The sequence below is a fragment of the Tauraco erythrolophus genome, chromosome 12 (genome assembly GCF_009769465.1).
Source record: "Tauraco erythrolophus isolate bTauEry1 chromosome 12, bTauEry1.pri, whole genome shotgun sequence".
Lineage (NCBI taxonomy): Eukaryota > Metazoa > Chordata > Aves > Musophagiformes > Musophagidae > Tauraco > Tauraco erythrolophus.
In genome coordinates, this window is record NC_141476.1 from 21,540,484 (window position 1) to 21,565,741 (window position 25,258).

Genomic DNA, 25,258 nt, shown 5'->3' on the forward strand with positions numbered 1-25,258 from the left:
AATTATACTAATATAATAAGCATGGAAATGCTGAAGTGTGTGAATTTGTGAAGCAAGATCTGTATTGTGAAGAAAAAAGAGTACTATAGAGGTCGTAATTGTTCACTCAAAGGAATATCACTGTGTTCCAGAAACAAGCCATTATCTCACAGCCAGTGCTGTCCTCATCCTCTGAATGCAAGGAGTCCATAGGCTTTAAAATCCCTCAAAGCTTAATCTCTAATGACATTGTGAGGAAAAAAAAAATATGGGTGAAAGATTCAGGGAAATACCTTTATTATGTTCCTGGGGTTTTTTTAGTTAACGTACCGCATGACTTTCCTCTCAACCTCTAGGAATGCATTGGATGTCTGTCAAGACCACAGTCGTCCGTACTGTAGAAATGTATGAAAGTTGTCTCTATACACAGTTGCCATTGCTCTTTTCCTTATCTGTGAAGGAAACACAGCAACTCCCACTGGGGAAATTTCATGTTAACTCGCTCTTAAAATAAAAAATCAAGGGAAAGGTCATATCCTAATAAGCTGTGCAAATCTAAATTCCCAGGGAGCTTCAAAATGACATTGTATGACTAGGGCATTAACAATTTTCCAACAATGTATTTTTGAACTGCTTCCAATAGTGTTTTTAACATCCGAGAACAAATAGTAAAATAAAAGATATGACTGGTGAGATACAAGATCCAGTTGAGCTCTGCAATTCGTAGTATATAGCTCATTGATAATCTGGGGACTTTGTATCTGACAGACATAATGAAATCAGCAACTTTTTCTGCATTCATTGACATGTAAATCTTGTAAGGAAGCTATTTATTGATCAGTTTATTTATTATTGTGGTCTCCTTATCAGTAGTTTCTACTCTTCTCCTTAACCTGGGATTATAGAGCAATGATTTCCTCAGATTGTCTGAGGAAGGAGGAGGTTCAGTTCGAGAACCTGCTTAGCATGGTATGTATGTTTGTGTTGGCTGAGATTTTGAATATTATGTTCAGATATTGACCAAGGGGTGCAGAATTCCTTCTCAAAAACACACGCCGTCATCATCATCATCCCACAAAAGGTAAATGAGGTAAACTGACAGAAATTTTACAGTCAGTTTTAAAGGGGCCAGTGCTTGACTCCAGGTTATCTTGTCTGACTCAGTGAGTGTATTATGTGGAGTTGTACGAAATATTCCATAGTTTCCCAACAATGAACCCAGTCCGGTACTGGTTTACATCTGAAACAGTTTAGGAGTTTTGAAAACACAGGGGAGACTGTTGCCTAATTGTATTAGTTTCACGTATAATGCCACACGCGTTTTACAACTCCATCCTTTACATAGGAAGAGTGTGCCCATACAAAGCTGTGAGGTGAACACCCTCTTCTTGTAAACCAATGAAAACCAGTTTCTGCTTTGCACATAGTTCAGCGTTTAACCTATTTTGTGATGATATATTGATAATAGAAAGTGAGAGTGAGAGATCAAAACGAGGGTCTAAATTCCCAATCTCTCCCAGTTTGGTGTCATGGAATTAGATTACAGTTTTCCTTATTCTCCTCCTTTGCATACCCCTCTGAACCAAGTATATCACTGTTGGCAAAGGGTCACCTAAGCTGCTACAAAATAATTTCTTATTTTGTACGGAGTATAGTAATAAGGTTTAAAACAGATGTTCACACCTCGTTGCACAAAGGCCAGGAAGTACAGGGTGCGGGAAGCAGTCTGCTATTGAAGACCTTTTCTGATCTTTTGGATTAGAGGTGGATCAAAAAGTTTCAGTGGGAGTTTTACATGGACCATGAATGCAAGAAGGGTCTTATCCTGATATTCAGCTCTATATTACCGTACATCGCTCTGGATGTAATCCAGATGTCCCTTCAGAATTTATTTTTTGTGATAATTTTAATAGTTTTTTAATAAGATTCCTTTTAAATACAACTGAATCTTTGAAGACATGAATAGTCTTGTGATCATGCTTCAAATTCAGCATATAGAAAATGGAAAACTTTAGATTTTTGTTTAGCAATTAAAACCAAATAATTAGAACAGTAAAAAGTCACAGTAACTTATCCTCAGTACATATCAGAGCCTCATGATGTTTAGTTGTTCGCAAGCCTGCTTGAGGGGTTACAAAAAGTCACAGTAATAACTTTTAGTTCCTCACACTAAACTTGCTTGCCTAGAAAATTAATCACCTTAAAAGAATAATGGGGCATAACGATATAATTTATTGCAAGGTTAACTATTGGTATTCTGTCCAAATTAAAGATGACTAGCTGATTTAGAAATAAAACAGTCAAGTTATCAAGCATTCCAGAGCTTATGGGCAAAATTCCAGTGTATAATTTGTGGTTTGTTTGTGAAAATGACATGCATATTTAGATTAATGTTGCATGTCATTATTCAAAATAACACTTTCCAGAAAGTTAGTTAATTTGATTCTTTTCAGTATACTAACTTAATAAATGTTCCAGGAAAATATGCAAGAAGTTAGCTATAAATGTAAGTACTTAAATATACATTTTTGTCTTGAATTGTGGTGTATACATCTTTATCATGACATGAAACTGAAAGATTGGCTGTTAGCTGTCCTCTTAGATTACTTGCAGAAGAAATTCTTAAAGCATTTTAAATATAGAAAAAACAAGATGATGACAAGAACACATGACAGAGAAGGGAACTGAAATTTTCTCAATCTCTTTCTTCCCCTCTTTTTAATACTGTTAAATTTTAACATAGCTGCTTTGCTTGTACCACTATTGTTAATGTTGCATAACGCTATAATTATTAATCCTACTGACACAGCCTTAGAACTTGATTATACACCTTTCTCCTCAGCTGAAACTAGCAAATGCTGTCAAAGATGGAAAGGGAATGGCAGTTCATAGTTTTAAAGAAAACAGGCAAGTTTACATGAACTGTAGGCAGATGTCAGTCTCATACACAGAGCTTCAGAGAATCTGAAATCCATATGAACAAAAGTGACTGGGCACACGGAGATTTTCTAGCTTAGAGCTAGTAGGCGCTTCATGCTCTCCACAATATTTATGTGCAAAATACAAAGTGCAATCAGAGTCTTTACTGATTTAGTAAAGCATTGGTAGATTATTTACAGCTGAAAGCAAAGAAATTTACAAAAACCACTGTGTAGCATTAGTAGTTTAAAATAACAAAATTCTGAAAGTATACATTGATAACAGTTTCCTAACAGGAAATTATTCTTAGCTGTGGATACTCCACTTTCTGTTTCGTGTCCTAAAATTACGTCATTTTAACTCTTGAAAATTTCTTGTCAAAAATAGCAACAACCATTTCCATCTTCCTTTGATAGAACGATTTGTACAGTCATACAATCACTACACAGACCAAAGCTCTGCTGACTTTGAGTGTCAGTGCTTGTGACAAGAGCGCGACTTGCTGTGCGTGGACACTGTGGGTTAAAGGTCACTAAGATTACTAACTGAAGAATAACATCAAACACAATTTAAAAAATGTTGTTTTATGGCAGAAGCAACGAACAGTAGCAAAAGCCACAGAACTGCTAAATTGCCAGGCATATGTGTTTGCTTAGGCATTAATATAAATATTCCCTCCCTGCTTTCTGGATGAATGACACTTACAGGAAATATGGGAGTGACGTACAGTTCATAGGAAGGAACAAATGAGTTGTGTGAAATAATTTTCCATAACTCAGCAGGTAAAAATGTTTTATTCCTTTATGGGGAAAGCAAGGCAATTTCAGTTGATTGGTTGGAAAAACTTTTACTTCAAAATAGAAAGCTTGACAAAAGTAGGGCCAAGTCATAGTAGACATACTCTTAGGATATTAATAACATAGCGGAAGAATAACCCAACAGAAAATAAGATCAAAGGAATTATATCGTTTTTAGTTTTCATGCACATTGTAAAATCCAAACCTTATCAGATTTCTTATTAGAAAATACTGTAAGTTTATGCAATAATAACAAAGTCAGGACTTTGTAGAATTTTGCATTAACGCAGGTTATATTTAAGTTCTTTTCAAAATGCATTCATGATTTTGAATTTCATGAAATTTTGATTCATGAAATTAAATCAAAGATGAAACTGTGTTCTTTCCCACAAGTATTTCATCTAGTTTTTCTTTCAAAGGGCTGCAGGGAGAACGTTCATCTTTTCATTCAGGTTCAAACAGCACTTACCAATTGTGTTTTTAATAAGTTAGTTCTGTGTCTTTAAGTGAAAGGTATCTTGGTTTTTTTTTCCCTTGAAAAGTACATTTGGAAAAAAAAAATCTCCGTCAAATTCAGTGCCACTCCCAAAGACTTGTGTCAGAAAAATTTGTGACAGGGAGCCTTTTCTTGGAAAACTACTGAGGGATGGGTGACAGAAGGCTTAAATAACCTTGTACAACAACTAAGCATGTACCCTTTTTTGAATTATTATATAATATTGACCTAATACTCCATTTTCCGAATGCATGTATCACGATATTTTCTTTTTGAGTGACAAAGGCAGTTTTGTTTATTAGTATTATATAGTAGGAACAGAAATGATGTAATTGAAAATAGTTTTATTTGTCCAATGTATAGACTAACATCCAGGACTGCTTCAGCGTTCGCAAAGGAAATTGTTCACCCATAAACTTACAATTCTAACCCATTTTATTTAGTTTATGACTTGATAATATGGTTCTGTTCTAGAGCTTCTCGATATCTATTTCACAATAACTCTGATCCTGGGCTCCGTTTGTTTGGGCTGGGTTTTTTCTTTCCTCTCTTCTGTAGTTGCTCTAGTTTTAAGTTCCAGTCTGCAAGAAGTCTTTCTGAAGTATGTAAAATAGAAAATTCCAAATGAAATTCATATAATTTCTGTTGAAACTAAGAAATACAGTAACATGAAAGGAGATAAGGTGGTGCTAACTTAATGCTGAGTTTTCATAGTTGATACTTTAGTATTCTTTGTCTCATATTGCTATTATACAGTCATAGGCAGGCTTTAAAATTAATATTTTATATCTAACTCTTATGACAGCTAGTTTTCAATGCTAAATTTCCTTCAGAAAGTTTCCACCCATTTTTCTTCTGGAATAAAACGCAAAGTACGATGTTATATTACATTTTATTTTATACTGACCCCAAAAAAATCCCAAGAATGGGGAAGATTCTCTTGATGCTCATGTCCTGTAGTCCAACAGAAGATTCAGAGGGGAACTGTTCAAGGTAACTTTAAATTTAGAGCACAATTCGTAATTTACTGGTGTTCATTAAATACTTCTCTGAGTGTTGCACAAGGTTGCAATTTCGGTTACAAAAGCAAGCTTACTCTATTTATGACCTGATTCTGCGCTCCTTGTGTAGGCAGCCTGAAGTCACCTTGGGGTAGTTTTAAAGCTATCTGGAAAAATTAATATTTAGAAAGACGGAGTACATGAGATGCAAAGAACATTGATCTAAATATGTGATAAGTATCCTACACTATTGAGAACAATAATTATTGAATCACATGTGAAAACATGTCAACATATTTTAGTTGGGAATACTTTGGAGGGTCAAAAGTACAGTAGTCAGATGACAAGAGATTGCTCTATTGCTGAAAAGTGGCTGAGCAGGTTATATGTTTCTTACTTCATACAGTTGAGAAGGTTAATTTTTTTTTGCTAATTTAAAAGATGAAAGAGATACATTTATGCAAGAGATGATAGGTGTACAAGAGTTCAAGTGTCTTTATTATTAAATTATTTTAGTTGAGTACTCCTAGTAGTAGTAGAAAGCCTGCTCTTACATATAATCAAAGTGGGGTACCCATTTTTCTTTCGCCTGGTGTTTATCTTGTCACAGTAATGGCAACGATTACGATGGAGTAGAGAGTAGGGTCCTTCAGCTCTGAGTTGGGCAGCACTGCACTTGGAAGAGGTACGCCTATCACTCATAGCACCCTTCTGAGTTTAGAAATGTCTGATAGAGCAGCACTAATGAAAAAACTCTTCAATGACAGTGTGTAAATAACTGTATTCCACACAAAATTTGAGCATACTTTTACTAGGTTAATTTGGGAGGCATCTGAAAGAGGAGAATGCTGAACGTTAAGCCCTCTGTGGTACTATTTATCTGCTTTCTCAAGCTTTGATATGTTTGAACTAGCTTGGCATCACAGTTTATTGGCTGTACACACACGTGTACAGAGTATTGTCTTATACTTGGCATAGATCAGAAATTACATATAACTATACATAAGAGAAATTATATATAGGAAAGTCTGCTCCCTGTCATGCCGAGATATTTTCTGTATTTAACGCACAAATAGCGCTAAGCACGTTTACATTATCGAATGAGTTTTGCAACACGGTGCTTTTTAGCTTTTAGGACTTGGTGATTGTCCAACGGGTTACAATATTGTAAGTGGTACTAAATAAAAAAATAGTGCTCAATCAAATTATATGGGACCTGCATATGGTCGTACCATATTAAAATACATTTTACATTTTTAGTATTTTAGAAGATGACAGCTTTGTGATGAAAACGGCTCGTCCTGATATGAGAGAAGCATTTTTAGGGATAATTTGCAATGTATTTGACTGCCAGGAAAAACTTTAAAAGTGGGATTTAATTCAAGGAATGAGTTTAAACTCATGCTGCATTTGTTCCTCCTCCCCCTCTTCCTGTGGGAGTATTCAGTATTTTGCCATGGCAGGGAACTGCATTTAGGATATTAATGAGTATATTTTATCCTATTACAGTTGTGTGCCTTATTAGCTCATCTCTTGGAAACAATACTTGAGTTGCCTGTCTTGTGAACGTTAAAAAGCACTGACATGACAGAGTCGGAGGAAAGAAAAAAAATCCCAGGCTTCTTACCAACAGTATTATGCATCTGTAAAAAGATCTCAATAAATTCTTTGCTACTACTAAGTGAATTGAGAAAGCTTTATGTGGTTATTTAAGTATTAATATTATAAAAGTTCTTCAGTGTTAGTACAACATTTATTACACTTAAGATGTCTTAGAAGAATAAATTAACCGGATATTGTGCATGTATTAGACAACATTTACTATTAAAGTTATTAACACTTCAAAATTAAATACAAACTTCGTATTCAGATTTGAATCCCATAGTGGAGTACATCTATCCTAAAACTTCATGCTAAATTGATATCTTAGCTGATTATTATTGACTAAGCACCATTTTTAAAGAATAGAGTCTACGATTTTATATTAAAATGCATTAAAAGACACAGTGATGATGACCTAATGAAAACAGATAAACAATGGAACATAAGATTGTCTTGTAAATAGCTGCAGTGCTGCTCTTGTATATTTTGCCATACTATATGCTGAAGCCTTTGATAATGTCCCACAGGAGATTTTTCTCGTTACAAAATTCGATGTGATTCGAGGAATTTGCAAATTTTCATACTATGAATCACGTGTGAGCACAGCATAAATTTACTAGATAGCATTTCTACTATACTTGAATACTTTGGGATGGTGCTGTTTCCTCTTTAAACACACAGTAGGAATCCAGCTAAACATTGCAACTGTGTTTCATGGTAGCTGTGAGTTTATTTTATTAATTCTGGGCACAGTGTTGTCACTGTGATTTGTGAGAAACAGTAATTTTACATGGAAAATATGGCATTTTATGAGAACCTAATTTCTTATGGAGCTGTATTACAACATATATTGTTTTATTTATGTGTACACGTGTATGATATGGAATTTAATAACACACTCTAGCTAAAGAAGTCCTTCCTTAACTAGGAACTGAGTTTTTAAAAGTACTTAACTTTAAGCAAGTGTTTCAATACCATTAGCAACAATACAATATTCAAAATAAAGCCTGTGAATTAGGATTTTACTTAACTGTGGCCAAAACACTGAGTTTCTGCTGAAGCTATAAAACTTTTATTGACTTCAGAACAAGTTTGACATCAGAAAGCACAATCACAGGTTATGCATAATCTGCACATGAAACTTCTGAATGTGGGATTTTCTCTTAAAATACTCTTAATGGCATGCACTGAACTTACAAATCTGACTGAAACTTAGAGAATGAGAAGGTACCAACTCCTTTTTGTTACTGGTAATAAAAAGAGCTTATTATCTATTATATGATATGACATCTTATTTTAAAATTAATTAAAATTTTTATTGTCTTATTGTACATCTCTGGGATATATGGAAAGATTTCTGGAACACTGTTTTAGACACCTTATTTCGCACGACGAGAATCCAGTTTCAAAGAATCTAGATGCAGGTTGTTCTCTCATATTGAGACAGAGCCAAAAAAAAAACCACCAAAAAACCTGCCCCCCCAAAAAAACAGTGTAGGTTAAGCTCCACAAATATGAAGTTTTTGAATTGTATGAATTTCCTGTAGGGTAAAACTTTCACTAGACCTGAGTAACGTGGAGTCTGCCCGGTGTAGGTAACTGCCAGTTGTAACAGGTACATTGAGTCTTGGAGCCAAGCACAGTTCTGAGAACGTTAACGTTCTTGTCAATTAAATTGCGTTATGACTTGCTGGTTGACAAAGCCTTGCTCTCTTGTGTAAAACACAGCATGGTTTTGCATGTTTTAAAACCAATGACTTCCTTCAGTCATGCGAGGCCACTGACATGGCAAGAGAAGGCCTCCTCCTTAGGAGCTTGGCACATTTAGTTGTTCCTCTTTGCCAGAGGGGGCAAAGGTCTCCCTTCAGAAGCGAGCTTACTCTGGTTACAAAATTCAATGTGATTCACTGCCTGTCTATCAGTATCCTTTTTTAAATCACAATGATTCATAGAGAGTAACGCCTACGTTTTGTATCATGAGATACTTTTACAATATTACCAGTGCAAGTTAGAGACATGTTTGTTTCTGGTTTCCTCAAATCGCTCAAAACCAGAGTGATCCAGATGTGAGCTCCACTAATGCAGGCAGGCATACTGTAAATACTGATCTATGATCTTTGCCCACTAGAATTCTGTCGGAGTTTATTCTGAATTTTGTATTAGCAACCAGATGATATCTTATTTTTCAGATTTTGATACCTCTCGGTTGTTTTTTTGTGTTAAATGGAACGAAATAATAATTTCTATTTTGAAGAGTTGGAGGTATTTTTAAGACATTTTTGTACAAAAAGCATTGGAAGATAAGTCTTTCATCAGGATTAATTTTAGTTTCCCTATATGGCACCTCACAAAGCACGTATTGTAGCTGCCTGTAACTAGAAAACTGTGCAGTTTTCCTGTTTGGGTGTTTCTAAGAACAATCTGAGGGTCCTTTCCCACAAACTTTGAGTCTGAATCAACAGAGCAGAAATTATCTCTGCAACTCAGTGTTCTGTCAGTCTTCCAACTGTAGTAGAACACTTTCATTTCTGTTGTAGTCAGTCTTCTGCCACCGGGACCATAACCGTGTCACTTGCAGAATTTTGTAGTTATGTTCTTCATGATTTTGAAGTGCTGCTCCTCTTAAATCTGTCTGCAAAGTTTTTCAAATATATAAATCAGTATTTCTAATACAGCTATCTTCCATTGTTCAATATCCTCTAATTCTGTTTAAGCCCTTATTTAAGCTCAGCCTGGCAATCAATTTCTCTTATATCCTGAAATGACTTAGTTTCATCAATATCTATCCCGTATCAGAGTGCAACAAACCTTACATTAAGCAATTAAAAGAGGACGGTAGAGTTCGTAGCATATCTGAGTAGCCTGTGGCATTTTTGAGCTTGATTCTCCTTTGCATTTATATTTACAATGGCTTGTGTTGCTGCAAGGGTATAAAATGCTGGTATTTCAAATAAGAACCCTGACCATTTACCATTTTGTGTGAATCCCATAGGCACAGAATATATTTTAAATTAAACAGCTCTATTATTCCCTGAATGGGCTTTTCCTGCCTCACCTCCCCCCCGCCGCCCCCCGCCCGTTTCTATTAGCAGCTACCTCCTAAACATTGCAGTAAATTTTATGGACTGTGCTTTTAGTGATCACAGCTTGTAGTTATAATTCAGTTATAGGAATAAAATACATTTCCTAGTGATTTATGAGCTGCTTGCTTTTGGCCTTTTCAAGCATTTGGATTTACACTGTTTCTCAAGTTTCTTCCAATGTTTTGCCATGCAGCCTGGCTGAGAGGATGAGAGGGTTGACTCTGCTTTTACTTTTTATTTGGCTTTTTGAAGGATGTCAGTGTTACTGTTCTCTACAGCCCTTGCACGGTGCACCACTTGGACTTCTCAACCTGGTTCTTAAGCCATCCAGTCTTCAACACTCCTCCATGGTTTGCACTGGGGAGATGTGACAGAAACTTGCATCTGGTGGCAGTGTTTCAAGATGTTCCTGGGAATATCTGGTTTGTTGTCACACCCTTAACATTCCACTCAGCCTCTGGTTATTGCTTTTCTTTTTGCTATCAGAATTTTGGTCCTGTGCTGGTTCTGCAGGTTAGCACAGCAGACTGTAAAAGGAGACTTTCATAAGCTCGTACCCCTCCCACTCCATGATTAACCCCTGAGATGTGCTTGTCGGCTGCACCCTGCCACAGGGATGATACATCCCTCCTCCTCTGCTTAAAGATGTAACAAAACCATTTTGTCTAGAACCACGAGGCTTGGTTTTATACGGAATGTTTATTCCCGTTCTTTCAAAAGTACATTATCTGTGTTGCATGTTTTTGATATTGTCAGGTATCTTTCCTAATGGACATGTGCATTTTTGGGCCATGTTTAGATGACTTGAGGGCTGGATCTGAGGAACAGAGAAGAAAGTGCCATCCGTTGTCTTGCTCTTGTGCTCAGAGTCAGGGCTGATGTTAAAAGCAGGGCACCAAATCGTCTGTCAACATACTTCTTCACTGTCGCTTGTTATCGTGGAGCTGATTTTGACACTCAGTATTTGCTAGAGGACACTAGGTATTTTCTTTGGTTTTGCAGGTAAATTAAGAGGGATGGAGAGCTGTAGTTTAGAATTCTTTAATTGAAGTAACTCCACTAAAGTTTTGTTCTTTTCTTCTGCAGTGAGCTTAATTTTCATTCCTGCAAAAATTTTTGATAAATTCATATTTGAAAAGAAAAAAAGCAGGTCTACTGAGACAGCGATACAAGCAGGAGTGTGCTCGAGTCCAAGGTGCATGCAGAAGTACTTTTGGTCCTGCTACAATGCACAGGTCTAGGGTAGGAGTGCTGAAAGTCAATATCAAGTTTTCAAAAACTATTTGAATTTACAATACAAAAATTTGTCAAAATACTTATCTGTTAATTGCCTAAGTAAGCCTGGGTCCTTTTCCCACAATCACAGCGGTTTCTAATTAATCTGCTTGGAAAAAGACTGCTTTGGAGAACTATTTTAAGTCCTACCAACATATTGCTGTTCAGTGCACACATCATCACATAAATCAAACAATTTCTGCCCTGAATTATACCAATGTTTTGAGTATGTGCATGGATAAAATGAAAAAATCCTTTTTATTTCTGCTTCTTGGTAATGCAAACATAAAATCTGTAATGGGATTCTTAGAGCAAGTCTTTATGGATTTTTGCTGTTGCTTTCTTTTTCTTGCTGCAGTTTGAAGTTACTGATCCATCATGATTTTTGTCAAAACACCGAATCGGGGGTATCAGCCAACAGGATCTTTTTATGTACTTTTTTACTTGTTTGTTTGTTTAAGAGCATCACTGATTGTGTCAGCAGAGTTCTTGGAAAGAGTGTTTTTTTAGTTACGCTGTGCTCCCTCTGCTGACTCTGCAGCAACAGAACACAAAGCAGTGCGGGTCCTACGTTATGGAGTGGTTGTTAGATTTGAGAACCTGCAGACTGTACAGTTGTTTCAATGTCCAAGAGCTTTGTGTCATTGTTTCCAATATAGAAAAAGACGCACATATTTTGATTTATCCAAAACCAAATTGCCTTTATTTTATGCAAATCTTGTCTAATAAATAAAGTCCATTATAATGACAGATACTACGAATGAGAAATAGGTAATATTCATGATTGAAGAAGGCTTAAACAAAAGGTTTAAACTTAGCTTAGTTCCTAAAGGCTTAAACTAAGCTTAAAGCCTCCTTGTTCTCAGACATAAACAGGAATATTAAGAATGTGTAGAGTAATACCATCCCTGCAGAAGTTGTTGCTGTTTTAATGATAACACAGTGAATGGGGAGGGTGGGGGAATATAATATCCTTTCACTGGACAAGTGGAAAACTGAGACAAAAGTCTAAATAGAAGCATGTTGTGTTTTTTTTCTTCAGGAAAAAGTAAAAGCCATAAGATGTTGCAATTTTCTCTGAATAACCTGAAGAACAATGAATAGGACAAAGTGATAGCATTTTTTTCAAGTCTTACTGGAACTGATGACCGCCTACACCTTTCAGAGATCAGTTAATCACTTTCTGAACACAGTGTATCACCAGACCCCACGCCTCACATCGAGGACCTGAAAACAGCACTGTTGAAAATGTTGGCTTGAACTGCTTGTCCATTGCCACATAGAATTTCTGTGTCAGAGGCATTGAAGGGGCTGAGTTCCTGAAAGGGGGCTGCAATTGCTTTATCACAAGACTGTCCTTTCTCTTCTTATAGTCCCTTTGCAGCATTCTCGTCTAAAAGATTGGTGAAGGTCTTTAATTCAGTGGATCTGGTGCCGTCCTTTAGGGTAGATGTATTTTTGCAAGGCTCACATAAAACATTTTCTTGTTCGTCTTAAGTAGATAAATAAACTAAATATATGGGGATACCAAATGACTCTTCGCCATCTCTCAGTCTTTCTTAAAAGCTAGGAATGGTTGCGTGATCTTAACCAATTTATGCATGACATTATTTCAGAGATGGTCTGAGCCTGCTTTAGTTAAATGGATTGGCAAAAGTCTCATTAATTTCTGCAGCACTTGCATATGAGTTTATCAACCAACTCTGACAGAGTTATACATGAGATTAAATTCAAACTATGCCATGAAATATGTTTTAATTAAAAAACCAAACAAACGAAACAAACCAACAACAAAACCCCAATATTTGCATCATGTATATTTGTCCGTATTTATATCTGTCCATGTAGTATAACTATACCATTGCCTTGGTTTTAACAATGTTTCAAAGCTGAGAGGCTATAACTATTTTGGTTTTTTTTTTTCCTTCTGATTTTCTGTAATTTGTATGAGGTCAGGATGTTCTGGTTGCTTCATTAAACACCTCTAGGGTCATATTTTGGTAGTTTTGTCTGGAAAGAGCGTGTCTAGAATGTAGTGTAACAGGCCTTTCAGGTTAACTGAGCACAGGTAGTGTTTATGGTAAAGAGTAGCTTGTGATCCAAGATGTTTTTCATACCATGGTAATCTCGTGCTATATTTTATGTTTTCCTAATATAAAAAATGCACTGAGTAACTTTCTTAGGAACTGGAAATCAATTTGCAATCGTTGCTGAATGAAATAACTTAGTGATATAATAGTTCTTACAATCAGCACTAGGTTAACTAACTGTAAGCTGTCGCTATGGCTGATAGTTAATACAGACGTGTATCAGATGAGTTCATGTGCCTTCTTTTATCTACTTTATGCTAGTAGATAAGAGTTGGCCACATGAGATGAAATGCAAGTAAAGGGAGTTAGAACAACTAGTTTCATATCTCAGCATTTAATGTTATCTCTACAGCGTTCTCTTTCACTTCTGGCCTTTGATGATTAAATGTTAAAGCATATTTATCTGACTTCATGTGAATAACTTCTCTGCTACTATTCTGCGTAGTCTTTTGCTGGTTGAGAATGATGTTATGTTATTTTTTTATTACTTGGATCTCATATGAGCATGTGTGAGTTTTACGAAAGAATCCTGGAGTTGTCTATTGATTGGACTTAACGCTTTAGATGTTTTAGTGATTGTTTCTTGTATTAAAAAAAAAAAGCCATGAGGTGACTGCAATTAAATAGTTTTTTTCAGAGGGAAAGTTGACATTCATCTTTTATGGGGAGGAAAAAAGACAAAATACACAGCAGAAATCGAGTAAAGTTATGTACAAAACAGAAATATTTTTAAAGTAACTATTAAACAGTTTTCAAAATTTAGTTTTCAATAATGCAAGAATAAAACTAGTGCATAAAAATTTTTCTTCTTTCTAGTATTTATAATACAAATTAAAACTGAACAGTAAAATTAATTTTGTTTCCAGCGTAATAGTAAATTTTATTAAATTGAACAAGATATCCATAATTTACTAAGACTTAGAAGCCATATATGAAGATTCAAACTTTAAAACTGAAATGAAATGCTTTGATTTTTAGATCAAAAACCTGAGTGAACCTGAAAATTCTCATAATTCAGAAATGTTTATGAATAATATTAATGTGGGACCATTGCTGCCTAGCTGGTTTGTTGTATAAAGAAATGCTGTAATACGCATCTTGTTATCCAGAAATAGAGAAAGGAAGCACAGAACAGCTGTCTTGTGGTTGGTTTGACCTTAGATATTCTTGCAGTACAAAATCTATTACACTGACATTCCTTTAGCAACTTTGAATTTACTGGCATCTTCAAAAATTAGCTATTGATTGTATATCTATATGCCAGGTCACATTGCTGCTTTTTTTTTTTTTTCCAACCAAACAGGTCAGAAATATGTGCATAAGGAGAGAAAGTCAAATATTTTAGTCATTGTGTTGCCGTTGAAATACAGTAAGAAAATAATCCTTTACCACCTCTTTGCACAGACGTCGTAGTAAGTAGCAGCAATTTAGTTCCTACAGCTGGGAAAGGACAGAAGTCACTTTATTTTACACAGCAATGAGGAAAGGCAAGATTAGGCAGAAGCTGCACGTTCTCCATCTCTCCCCGTGTAGACACACACACGCATGTAACACCCATCTTGTCCTGCCTTGTGGTGCTGTTGGAGAATGTTGCATCCCTCAGAAAAGATGGGCTTTCCTTCACTGTGGCGCCCGAGAGGCAAAATGTTTCTCAGCGGTGGTTAGATTAATTGTGCTGTGTTCATGAGCCATCCCAGGTTGGTGTGAGACTGGGAGTCAAAATCCATGTAGAATGTACAGAGCAAAGGCCTTGTCAAGTTAGATTTGCAATATAGCCAAAGTTCTGTTTCCAGTGGAAGGAAAGCAGTTAAAAATGTACACGCAAACCCTTTTTTGTGTTTGGTAAATCCTACATACTTATGGCATTTTACCACGCCAGAACCTTTTATTTTGACAGAAGACTTCAGATGTACACACTTGCGTGTATGTGTATCTATATAGTACCATTGCTAGGTACCTTTGTGGCCATCTTATGTGAAATTATAATATAGACAACAGGATGATTTTTCAAAGCTAAAAATAGACATTTTTTACAGTGGAATGACTGAGCAAAACTTTTTTAGTTGGCTGAAGATCAGAAGAGCTGATATTACCAGTCATGGGATGTTAACCTCTGGGAGGGGTGGAGTTTATAGGCTTCTGCTCAAAGAATTGTAAATGGCTGCTGATTCCAGGGTTTATTACCTTAGAGCAGAAATATGAGTAACATAAAGTGGAATTACTTCATGACCCGTAGCAGCTGATAGGTGCACTCACAATTCCCTGGTTTTACTCTTCAGTGTAATCTTGGCATTTTTATTTCCTCTATTCCCAGCGTACAGACGTGTGATGTGAATGGATGCACAAAAAAAAAAGGAATGGGTTTTGGGGGGTTGTGCCCAGCAAGCCAGACCTCTGGACTTACATGCTTAGCCAAGTCTTTCTAAGCTGTAGCATAGCGGTACACGGTGAATTTCATGCACACACTGTGGTCTTATGCTTCAGGAGTTTCAAAGAATTAATTACATTATACATAAGTTCTCCAAACCATCACTGTCGTCCGCTGTGTTACGAAGTGAGATACAGACTGGCTTTAACTCGCCGTTAGGCTCACAGCGGTTTGCAAACTGAAGGCTTTTAAACTGAAAATACAAAGTGATGCAGCCTCAAGATTGGGAGAATATTTTTGTAGGTATTTTATGGGTGATGCAGGAAAACTGTTTAATTTCAACATCTGCTTTGCGTGTAATAAAATATCATGATCAGTGGCAAGTGATTAAGCATATCTCCACTCAGTGAGTGGCTTAAGCTTGCACTTCTCTTTAAGCATGTACTCAAGCCTCTCCAGCTGCAACTCTAGCAGGGGAGGTGCCGTGAAGGGCAGCTGGCAGTGAGTCCTCCTGCCCTCAGATGACACGGTTGTCTGCAGTTATTTCTTGGCTGCATGGTGCCCTCCTGGACACACCTGCGCATACGGAGTCCTATGGACTCCATAGGATTAACTCGGGCTGTAGCCAGGACCATGCCTGTGGGCACCCTTCTTCTTCGCCCTTGAGGCAGCACTCCAGATTCAAAGGTGACATAACTCTCAACGTCATTTGCTTCAAGGAATATAAGCCAATCTTTGAATTTTTTATGGCTGTTGATTTTTTTTTAAGATGTGTCCAGTTAATTACAAAAATGGAATCTTAAGAGGGAATCTATTCTATTTTATTGTTTTATTTGGAAATCTGTTTAAGGAAGACTGTTCCCAGTGTTGATGGCCAGGGATTTGCATTTCATACTTACACACAAATTGACCATTTGGAAGATACTATAGAACACCAAAGTACTCCGACAACCTATAATGTACTTTCACCAGATAATTCCCACTTGTGGCACTTAGAAATTCTGTTGCTTACTCACAGGCAGATCTTACTTTCGTCAAGGATAACAGGAGATTGTGTATCCCATCCAATGGCTGAAGCCTTTGGGAAGGCAGACGCCTGGCTGACCGTTAGGCTGACCTTGCCAACATTTCACCCTTAAATACCGTTTGCTTTGCCAACATTTCACCCTTAAATACCGTTTGCTTTACGGAACTCTATCAGCCATGTAGTAACAGGAGTGGCCGTGTGAAGGAACTACAGGTTCTCCATCTGTTCTACTCGGGACGACGTGTGTTGTGCAGCACGGGACGCAGTAGTCTCTTGCTTCCACTGCAGTGAGAATTTCTTACCTGAAATTTAAGAATAAGAAAGATGTCTTACAACCTTTGTTGTCAGTGTTCAAAGTAAAAGAACTAAAGGGTTGTGCTGCGAGTCCTAAAAGGTGGAAGAATGACGGTGGCTTTCCTGAGGAAAGGTGAAGAGAACTGGAACCATTTCCAGCCGTGACTACCTTAGCACTTCAGCGTAGTTGGTGGGGAGAACAGCCACTGTTCTACCTACCTGTAGGCCTGTCAAAACAAAGGATCATCTCAAAAATTAGAGAGGTCTGTTCCATTATACTCGTTTTGCAACAGTGTTTTGGCAGTGTAACAGAGTAGTTTTAATTCTAAGTAGGTCAAATTAAAGTTCCTGTTATCTAGAGGTTAAAGGCTACTTACCGGATTGGGTCTAAAGTCCAAATTAAACAGCCAAAGTGACCAAGTTATTTTAGTTCCATAACATCTATTCTATTTTTAGATTAGAACGTTCTTTTTATAAATCATGGAAAATTAAAGACAGACTCTATTTATAAAACAGTAAGTGCTTTACACTTGCTGTTTCTTGCAAACTTTTTCATAGTTGAAATATGTCTAAATCAAGGATTTTGGTTCAGCTAACTGTCAGAAGAGGATTCAGAAAAACATTTTATATCTCAATCTAAGTTCACTCAATTTGCTGAAGATTTTTGCAGATTGAAGCTGTTTATTTGTTTACTACTTTTGAGATCTGCATAAATGCGTATGGAATTTGGAAAGTCGTAAATTAAATTTCCTCAAGCCTTGCGTTTAAGACTTTTGACATACTTTAGGAATGATTAAAGACTTAAGATATTTCTGGTTATTTGGAGGAAAAACACCACTATTTAATACCAACTACTTTTTTTTCCTTAATATGAAAAACCTTGAGATTTTCAAGCCCTAGGGAGAAATGATGATTAGAATTTGCAAAACTGAAAACTGAAGTGTGGAAGACTTCTAATTCTATTCATATGCATACTATTGAGACATGCAATTAAAGTCAGTGTCATCAGTCTGTAAAAAAAAAAAAAAAAGTTTTTTTTTTTCTGTTATGCTGCTTTAATGTCACCTTTTAAAAAAAAAAATTACTTGCGTGCTTACTAAAGTACATAAGCGTTCTGTAAAGTATCCTGTTAAAATACAGGTGTATTTCATCTGGGCATTCAGAATTATTTGGATGGTTATTTTTCCCAGTTCACTCTAGCAGCATACCTACAACAGCCGTTCTGTTCTAAAGTCAGCCTGAGCAAAACCTCATTTGCTCTTATGACATGAGATGTCCTAAGAACCTCAAAGCTGAGTTAACTGCCCAGTGTTAGCCATGCATGTTACTGTGCAGCCTAATGTTTTATATGTGACAAACTCAAGCCAAACGTTAGATGAGGCCTAAACATTCCCCTAAAACCTACACCTGGTTGTGAGTTTGCATCTCAGCCCTTTGGGCAGGAGACAGTTGGGCCTCTGCTTGGGCCCAGACTCATTACAGACATAACCAGCTTCTTTTAAAATGTCTATTTCTTTCTTTTTTGCTTTCAGGGATTACAATGGTTGACACAGAAATGCCGTTTTGGCCCATTAATTTTGGAATTAGTCCAGTGGATCTGTCTGCGATGGATGATCATACACATTCCTTTGACATAAAGCCATTTACCACTGTTGATTTTTCAAGCATCTCTTCACCGCACTATGAAGATGTTCCTCTTGCAAGAGCTGAGCAGACAAGCATTGATTATAAATATGATATCAAGCTCCAGGATTGCCAAAGTATGCTTTTAATTTTTTTTAATGTTTCCTTTGTGTTCACATTTGCTTCATTCTCTGGAGTGTACTATCAGCAAAAGGGCTTTGAAGTATTCAGTTGCCTAAATGCTGGTGTCTTGTGTTATCAGAGATGAGAGGTTGTGGAGTCTCCTTCTCTGGAGATGTTCCAGACCTGCCTGGATGCGTTCTTGTGTGATCTGATCTAGGTGGTCCTGCTCCAGCAGGGGAATTGGACTAGATGGTCCTTTGAGGTCCCTTCCAATCCCTGACATTCTGTGATTCTGTGATGTCCACAGGATATTCTTGCAAGGCAGGTAGAAAAGATAGAATATATATAGCAGACCTTCTCCCTTCCAGAGCAGCAGTTGGAGATTAGACAAGGTGTCATAAAGTATCCAAAATGACATTAAACAACCCTACCATTTGTTTCTGAAACCTCCAGTCTCCTGTTCACGTATCTTGTGTGTAAATTGTTCTTTGAAGCTCTGCACACACAATGCAGAATGAATATCCTGGATGTTAAAAAATGCCCCAGCATACGTAGCATATTAATTATTAATATGTGTAGCTTTTAAATTCCAAATGGCCTAGGAAACTGATAAAGTAGAAATACTGGCTACATCTGAGTCACCATGTTGGTATAACTTTTATCAGTGTTCCTAACGCAGGCACTGCAGTGTTCCTGCAGCTTCATGGGTAGTATTATTTATTTATATACTGTGAAAAATGCTCTTCTTTCACCATTTACAGCAAGAAAAATTAGATGGAACTCTTCTTTTAAGAAAGGAAGTGACCTATTCTTAAATAAGTTGTTACTTCATTCCTGCTCAAAGTAGGAATGTGAGGTTTCTGTGCCTAGAACTTTTTTAAAGATCCACTTAGCCTACTTAGATCTGACGTTACTTTTGTTTGTAGTAATCTGTGCAGGAATTCTTTCAGGGAATTCTTGCTAGGAAAATTGTGGTATTAATTTCAGTTGTACAGTGAAGCAGGTACTTTGTACAGTGAAGCAGGTACTGTGTACCTCTGGGTTACTTATGAAATTAATCAAAAGGCATTTTTCCAACTAATAATTTATTTTTCTTTTGTTTAATTAGCAATATGCATAACACTGATAACAAACTAGAGAGTGCAGTAGAGTTTAAGTAGGATAAATCCTCTTTGTCTTTACTTAGATAATTTTCCACATTTCCTTTTTCTTCCTAGTTTTTATAGGAAAGAAGATTTTCTAGTTTGTGTAGTGTAGCCAGTCTGGAAAAGAAAAACATTCAACTTATTGTAATAGTATGTCTGTTACATTACTCCTGAGGCATGACCTGATCAATGTTACAGTGTCAAATGGCACAGCTTCCTCCTGTGACCAGTAAAGACTGGTTTAAAGGTGTCATGTTTGGCTGTTTGAGCTTGCTCAATGTTACAAATTGTTCTCTTAATTAGGAACCTTCAGAAGAGAAAATGAATCTTTAAACTGCATCCAAAGTTGAACGATGTTCCCCAGAAGAGAGAGAAATCTACATATCTAGTACTATACTATCCAATATATGTATTATCCAATAATATATTATTCAATGTATGACTATTAGATACTTAAATATACTTTTTTAGACTAGAGTAGAAGCTCCAGTCCCTCTCCCTGCAGTAGTTCTGAACACCTTAAAATAATACAACCAGGTTAGATACTGCGAGAAGCAAAGCCTTTCAAATACGAGGTCCCCATACGTGAATTTTTAATATCCCTATCTTCAAGTCATTCCACATTATAGAGCTGAAAACTGAATCTGTAATACACTTTCTACATCAGAATCTGCCTCTTCAAGGTTTTCAGCCTATCTTCTGCCAGTGAAATAGCTGCTTACGTCGCTTTACATCCTTGGTTTACTACTCATCCTGTATTATGAAGCAGACTTTGGAATCTGTTTACTGTGATTGCTTGTGATTATTCCTTGTTTCTTTCTATATATATTTAATTATACTCTGAGTTTATCATTTATATCTTCTCTATACACAGGTGCAATCAAAATGGAGCCACCTTCCCCACCCTATTTTTCAGAAAAAGTTCAATTGTACAATAAACCTCATGAGGAATCTTCCAACTCCCTCATGGCTATCGAATGCCGTGTGTGTGGGGACAAGGCCTCTGGATTTCATTATGGTGTGCATGCATGTGAGGGTTGTAAGGTAAGCTGTCACAAATGTATTTTTTCTGAAGTCAGATTTGATGCTATTTTCATCTGAATAATCACCTGGTAAAAACAGAGATCTGTGTTTTTTAAAAAAGTCTTGGATCTGTAAGTAAATTGTTCCACATGTACTGTGTATACTTTATCACTTAGTAAGTGGGAGCTTTTAAAAATATAATTTGCTTTTTTAATTATGTTACTGATCTATTTGAATTTTCTATGCATTTCTCTCTTTTGTCAATTATGCAATTATATTTCATTCCTGCTGTCTCGGAGATCACTTGTAGAATCTGAATTCATATAATGCAGCAAAAGCAGGCTCATGTCCAAGTCCAAAGCTCAATACTCTGAGCAATTTAAAATTCAGACCCTGTTATTCTGATTGATTAGTTTCTTTACCCAATTTACACATTTCTAGGTGACTACAGAAAAGTCTAATTGTAAAAAAAAATGCGGCTTTCTGCTTTAAGACTCCACCAACTTTTTTTTATGTCAAGGATATTTAGTGTTAGTAATACAGAAAGGACAAATGAATGTTATAAAAATTGACCATCCTCAAGAATGAGAAACGAAATGCCAGAGAAAGAAATTAATAATAATTCATTAAGTTCAAAGAAAAATATTACAGATTTTAATGTGAAATTCCCATCTTCTCTAGTTTCAATATTTTGAGGAAAATAACTAATAGAAAAGATCCAATGCAGAGCTTAAATAAAATTTGTAGCACTGAATGAGGAGCACACATAAAGCAATAAGTATGGTGTTGATTACTTAACTTACAGTGAATTACATAAATAAGACTTGGCATTGTGCTTTCATTGTTATTATTCACTGTGAGGAAAATTAGTTGTTACAAATAACAAATGATGATGAATTTGGATAAACTTTATTAATTACGAGTGATCCGAGAAACCATCTTTAAACTGTAAAAAGACAGAATTGTGAATTCCCATAATGATTTCTCTCTTTATAAGTCTTAATAAGACTTCTGTGTAATAATTTCTGTGAGTTTGGCACCAAGTTTTTTAAATTTTCGTGTGCCAATGTACTTTGCAAACAATGGAGATAAACTAGAAAATAGAACCCAAAAATAAACATTGCAAAACTGGTTCAGCGCTGTGCAAAAACACAGAAATAGAATAGGTGAAAGAATATAAATTCTCTTTAAGTACTCAGGCTCAAAAAGGAAAAATAAATATTTGAAATACAATAAAAAAATACTTAGTTGGGAAAGAACATTTAAACAAACAGATAACCCATAACCTTTTTTATTTACTTGAGATCAAACTGCTGGTGGCAGAATTTTTGGTTTGTTGTGATTCGTAAAAAATTTTCTACATTAGTAGTGAAAATTTCCTGTTCATTTTATAACAAATTGTCCCATGAGCAGTGGAACAAATGGAGCTCTGCTTCCTTTGGTGTAGTGTTCCTCATGCTCAGCATGTCTGTGGAGCTCCCAGCTTACGTCCCTGCTGTCATTCAAACCCCGTTGCTTGCCATAAGCTTCCCCAGCTATTTGAGATTTTCACCCCTCTATCAAACCAGGTTGAAAACGGCTAATAAGATCGGAACAGGAGCACAGTATGATCACGAGCCCTACTTCCTTAGGAAATCTGTCTAAAACAGATTCAGTGTGTGTACAGAAAGGTGCCTTGTATGTGTAGAGAAGTGAGACAACGACACTGACAGTTTCTTGCATCCTTTTACATGCTTTTGTGTTTGCTCCAGGGCTTTTTTCGAAGAACAATCAGATTAAAGCTAGCTTACGACAGGTGTGATCTTAATTGCCGCATCCATAAGAAAAGCAGAAATAAATGTCAATACTGCCGATTTCAGAAGTGCATCGCCGTTGGAATGTCACATAATGGTAAGTGTGCATAGTGTATTTCAAACAATGATGTTTCATCTGAAAAATAACATGAAACATTGCTATGATTACTGAATGTGCTGCTTTCATATTTAGTGCCTTCTGTTTCTTTAGGCTAGGCAGTTCAGAAATATGTGTCGGAGAGATTGCCCCTGAGTTTAGCAGACTCTGTATGATTGGAGCTTACTTTAAATATAAAAATCAGATAGGCAGAGATCTGCACTTATACATATAATACATGAAATAACGTATGAGTGTGTTTTACTCTCCATCATTCTTGCTCATTACACTGTTGGTTGTTCTTCCTGAACATATTCCTAGTGTAATTGTTATTTTTCAGTGTGCTGTCTTGTTTTCTGGCAGGTCTCTTCTGCACAATATCCCTTTCCCATGAGTGGAAAACTTAATTTAATTATGAAAAACAGACTAGAGAATTTACCGAAAGTTTGTAAATGACAACTAGAATTCGATGCATCGAACAGTTATCGAGGACTGTTAGCATCACTAAATGAACAATTCCTCGTACCAGAACACAACATATTTTAAAGGAATGGGCCAGACCCTGTACTGTTTTAAAACAACCTGTCCTCCTCCTTCCTAGGCTACCCACATCTGGGCATAGATTCCAGTGTGTGGTAAGTAGGAGCGTAGTGTTTCTTAGCATGCTCGTTCAGCTGTTGGCCTCTCACCACGTAGCGTGTGTAGCTGTGATTCCTGTGTCATGTGCACGGTCCGACCTCTCCAGCATCCAGAGGTGGATATCCTTCCCCTCTGTGAGCTGGAAGCAGCATCTGTGTTTTGAGTATGTTGCAGTCTTGGATAGCAAAGGTGTTTGCGATTGTGTGTGGTTCTGTGATTGCCTTCTTTACAGCAGGTGAGCAGATAGCATTAAGCACGTCACCATACTGCTCTCTTGGATAGAATTTAGCAGAAAGTCACTATGAACTTCAAAATTAACATATCAATTCATGTGGAAATACTTACGAATGTTTGGACAGAAAGACATAATGAAGATTCTTTGCTGCCTTGCTTTGGCAAAGTTCAGTAATAACAGGAATTCAATGTCATAACATAGAGACTTTTGTAATTCTAAGGGTAAAGAATTGCAAACATGACTGGGAAAATAATTTCGCTGTGGTTTTTTTAGAACTTTCATTATTTTCAACATAAAAAAATGAGTGTAATGTCCCCAAGAGGAAAGCTTAACTGTGGTTTGTGAAGTTAATACACGCAGTGAATGTAAATTGGTATGGGAAATGTTTTGCTAATAGAAAATATGGTTTTCAAGTTCCTGGGATGCAACAGTAACACTTAAAAATAAATCTAATTTTGAAATGCTACTGTGGGTATTTATATAGTAATTCAGGAGGTTTTATTATTATTATTTTCAAGGTGCATGCCAGATTCTCTCATAACCTAGCAACGCAGCTTCCGATCGTGTCAATGGGAACCATGTGCAGTGCTATCGAGAAGGGGAAGGCCAAGGCCGTTCTCTCTGGCTTAGTAACAGAAAGGGCTCAAGAAGTCTTTTTAAAATTAATATTTCACCTGCCATTCCCTCTTGTTCAGCCACTGCCAAGGCAGGAGCTGTGGCACCGGCAGGGGCCGTGGTTCCGGGAGTCGGGGAGGCAGAGAGAGGAGGGAGAAAGTGCAAAGCCGTTTGTCCCAGGGCTTGAAGGAGCACTTTCATTTGCTCTCACCATGAGTTCACCCAACAGGGAGTCAGTAGTGTTTATATTCAAGTGTTGGCTTCTACATTTGCCTTTTTTGCCCACTCTGGTTACATCCAACACCCTCATTCCTCCATCATTTATGAAAAAGAACTAAATTTTGCCTGTGAAGGCACAGGCTGTGTAAAGAAGCTCGCAGAAATGCAGCGCTGGATGTTGGCAATGACACCGAGACGCATTTTTGTGTTACATCTACAGATTAAAGCTCATCCATTTGGGTAGTGAAATTATCTGAATTCTAAATGCTTGGAATCAGAATGTGGATTATTTGTGCCTGAGGGTTCCAGTCTATGACTGGTTTTGAGTAGATATGTTATTGCAAAATGAATAGGGCACTTACAGAAACGAGGGATGCAAGGAGACACACAGCAGCTACAGGCACATTTTTTCACGTATAAATGCTACATACCACTTGGCTGAAGGTTAAAACAGACAGTAGTGTTCTCATGCTATGAATATTGTTTTACTTTCCTTCTCTAGCCACAGTGCTGCTCAGTGTTTAACCCTTAGTTGCTCAGATTGTATTCTGTAGTACCACTAAGCAGAAACTTGGTTCTTTTATTTTAGAAGTGTCATTAATTTTTTCTCTTCTACTAAAAGCACTACTTATATAAAACCAACTACTGTAATGGGAAAAAGAGCACACATGGCAATATATCTTTATATATTTTTTGTGTTTACTGGACACATGCCCCCAGTAAACTCAGACAGGTATACACACTGGCTTTATCATGTGTTTTCTAGTGTAAGAGGCTGTGATTATAGTCTATTTGGGGACTCATTTTTGCTCAGA

General features: G+C 36.7%; 1 protein-coding gene across 1 annotated transcript in view; it reads left to right on the forward strand.

Moving 5' to 3' along the window:
* Nucleotides 1-13,899: 13,899 nt before the first annotated feature.
* The window catches only part of PPARG (peroxisome proliferator activated receptor gamma), a 30,703-nt gene continuing 19,344 nt past the window's right edge, over nt 13,900-25,258 (forward strand). Inside the window, exons 1-4 of the mRNA XM_009982127.2 lie at nt 13,900-13,942; nt 18,464-18,691; nt 20,697-20,866; nt 22,597-22,735. Of these exons, the coding sequence (XP_009980429.1) occupies nt 18,472-18,691; nt 20,697-20,866; nt 22,597-22,735 (529 nt within the window). The 5' untranslated portion in view covers nt 13,900-13,942; nt 18,464-18,471. The remainder of the gene's footprint in view (nt 13,943-18,463; nt 18,692-20,696; nt 20,867-22,596; nt 22,736-25,258) is intronic.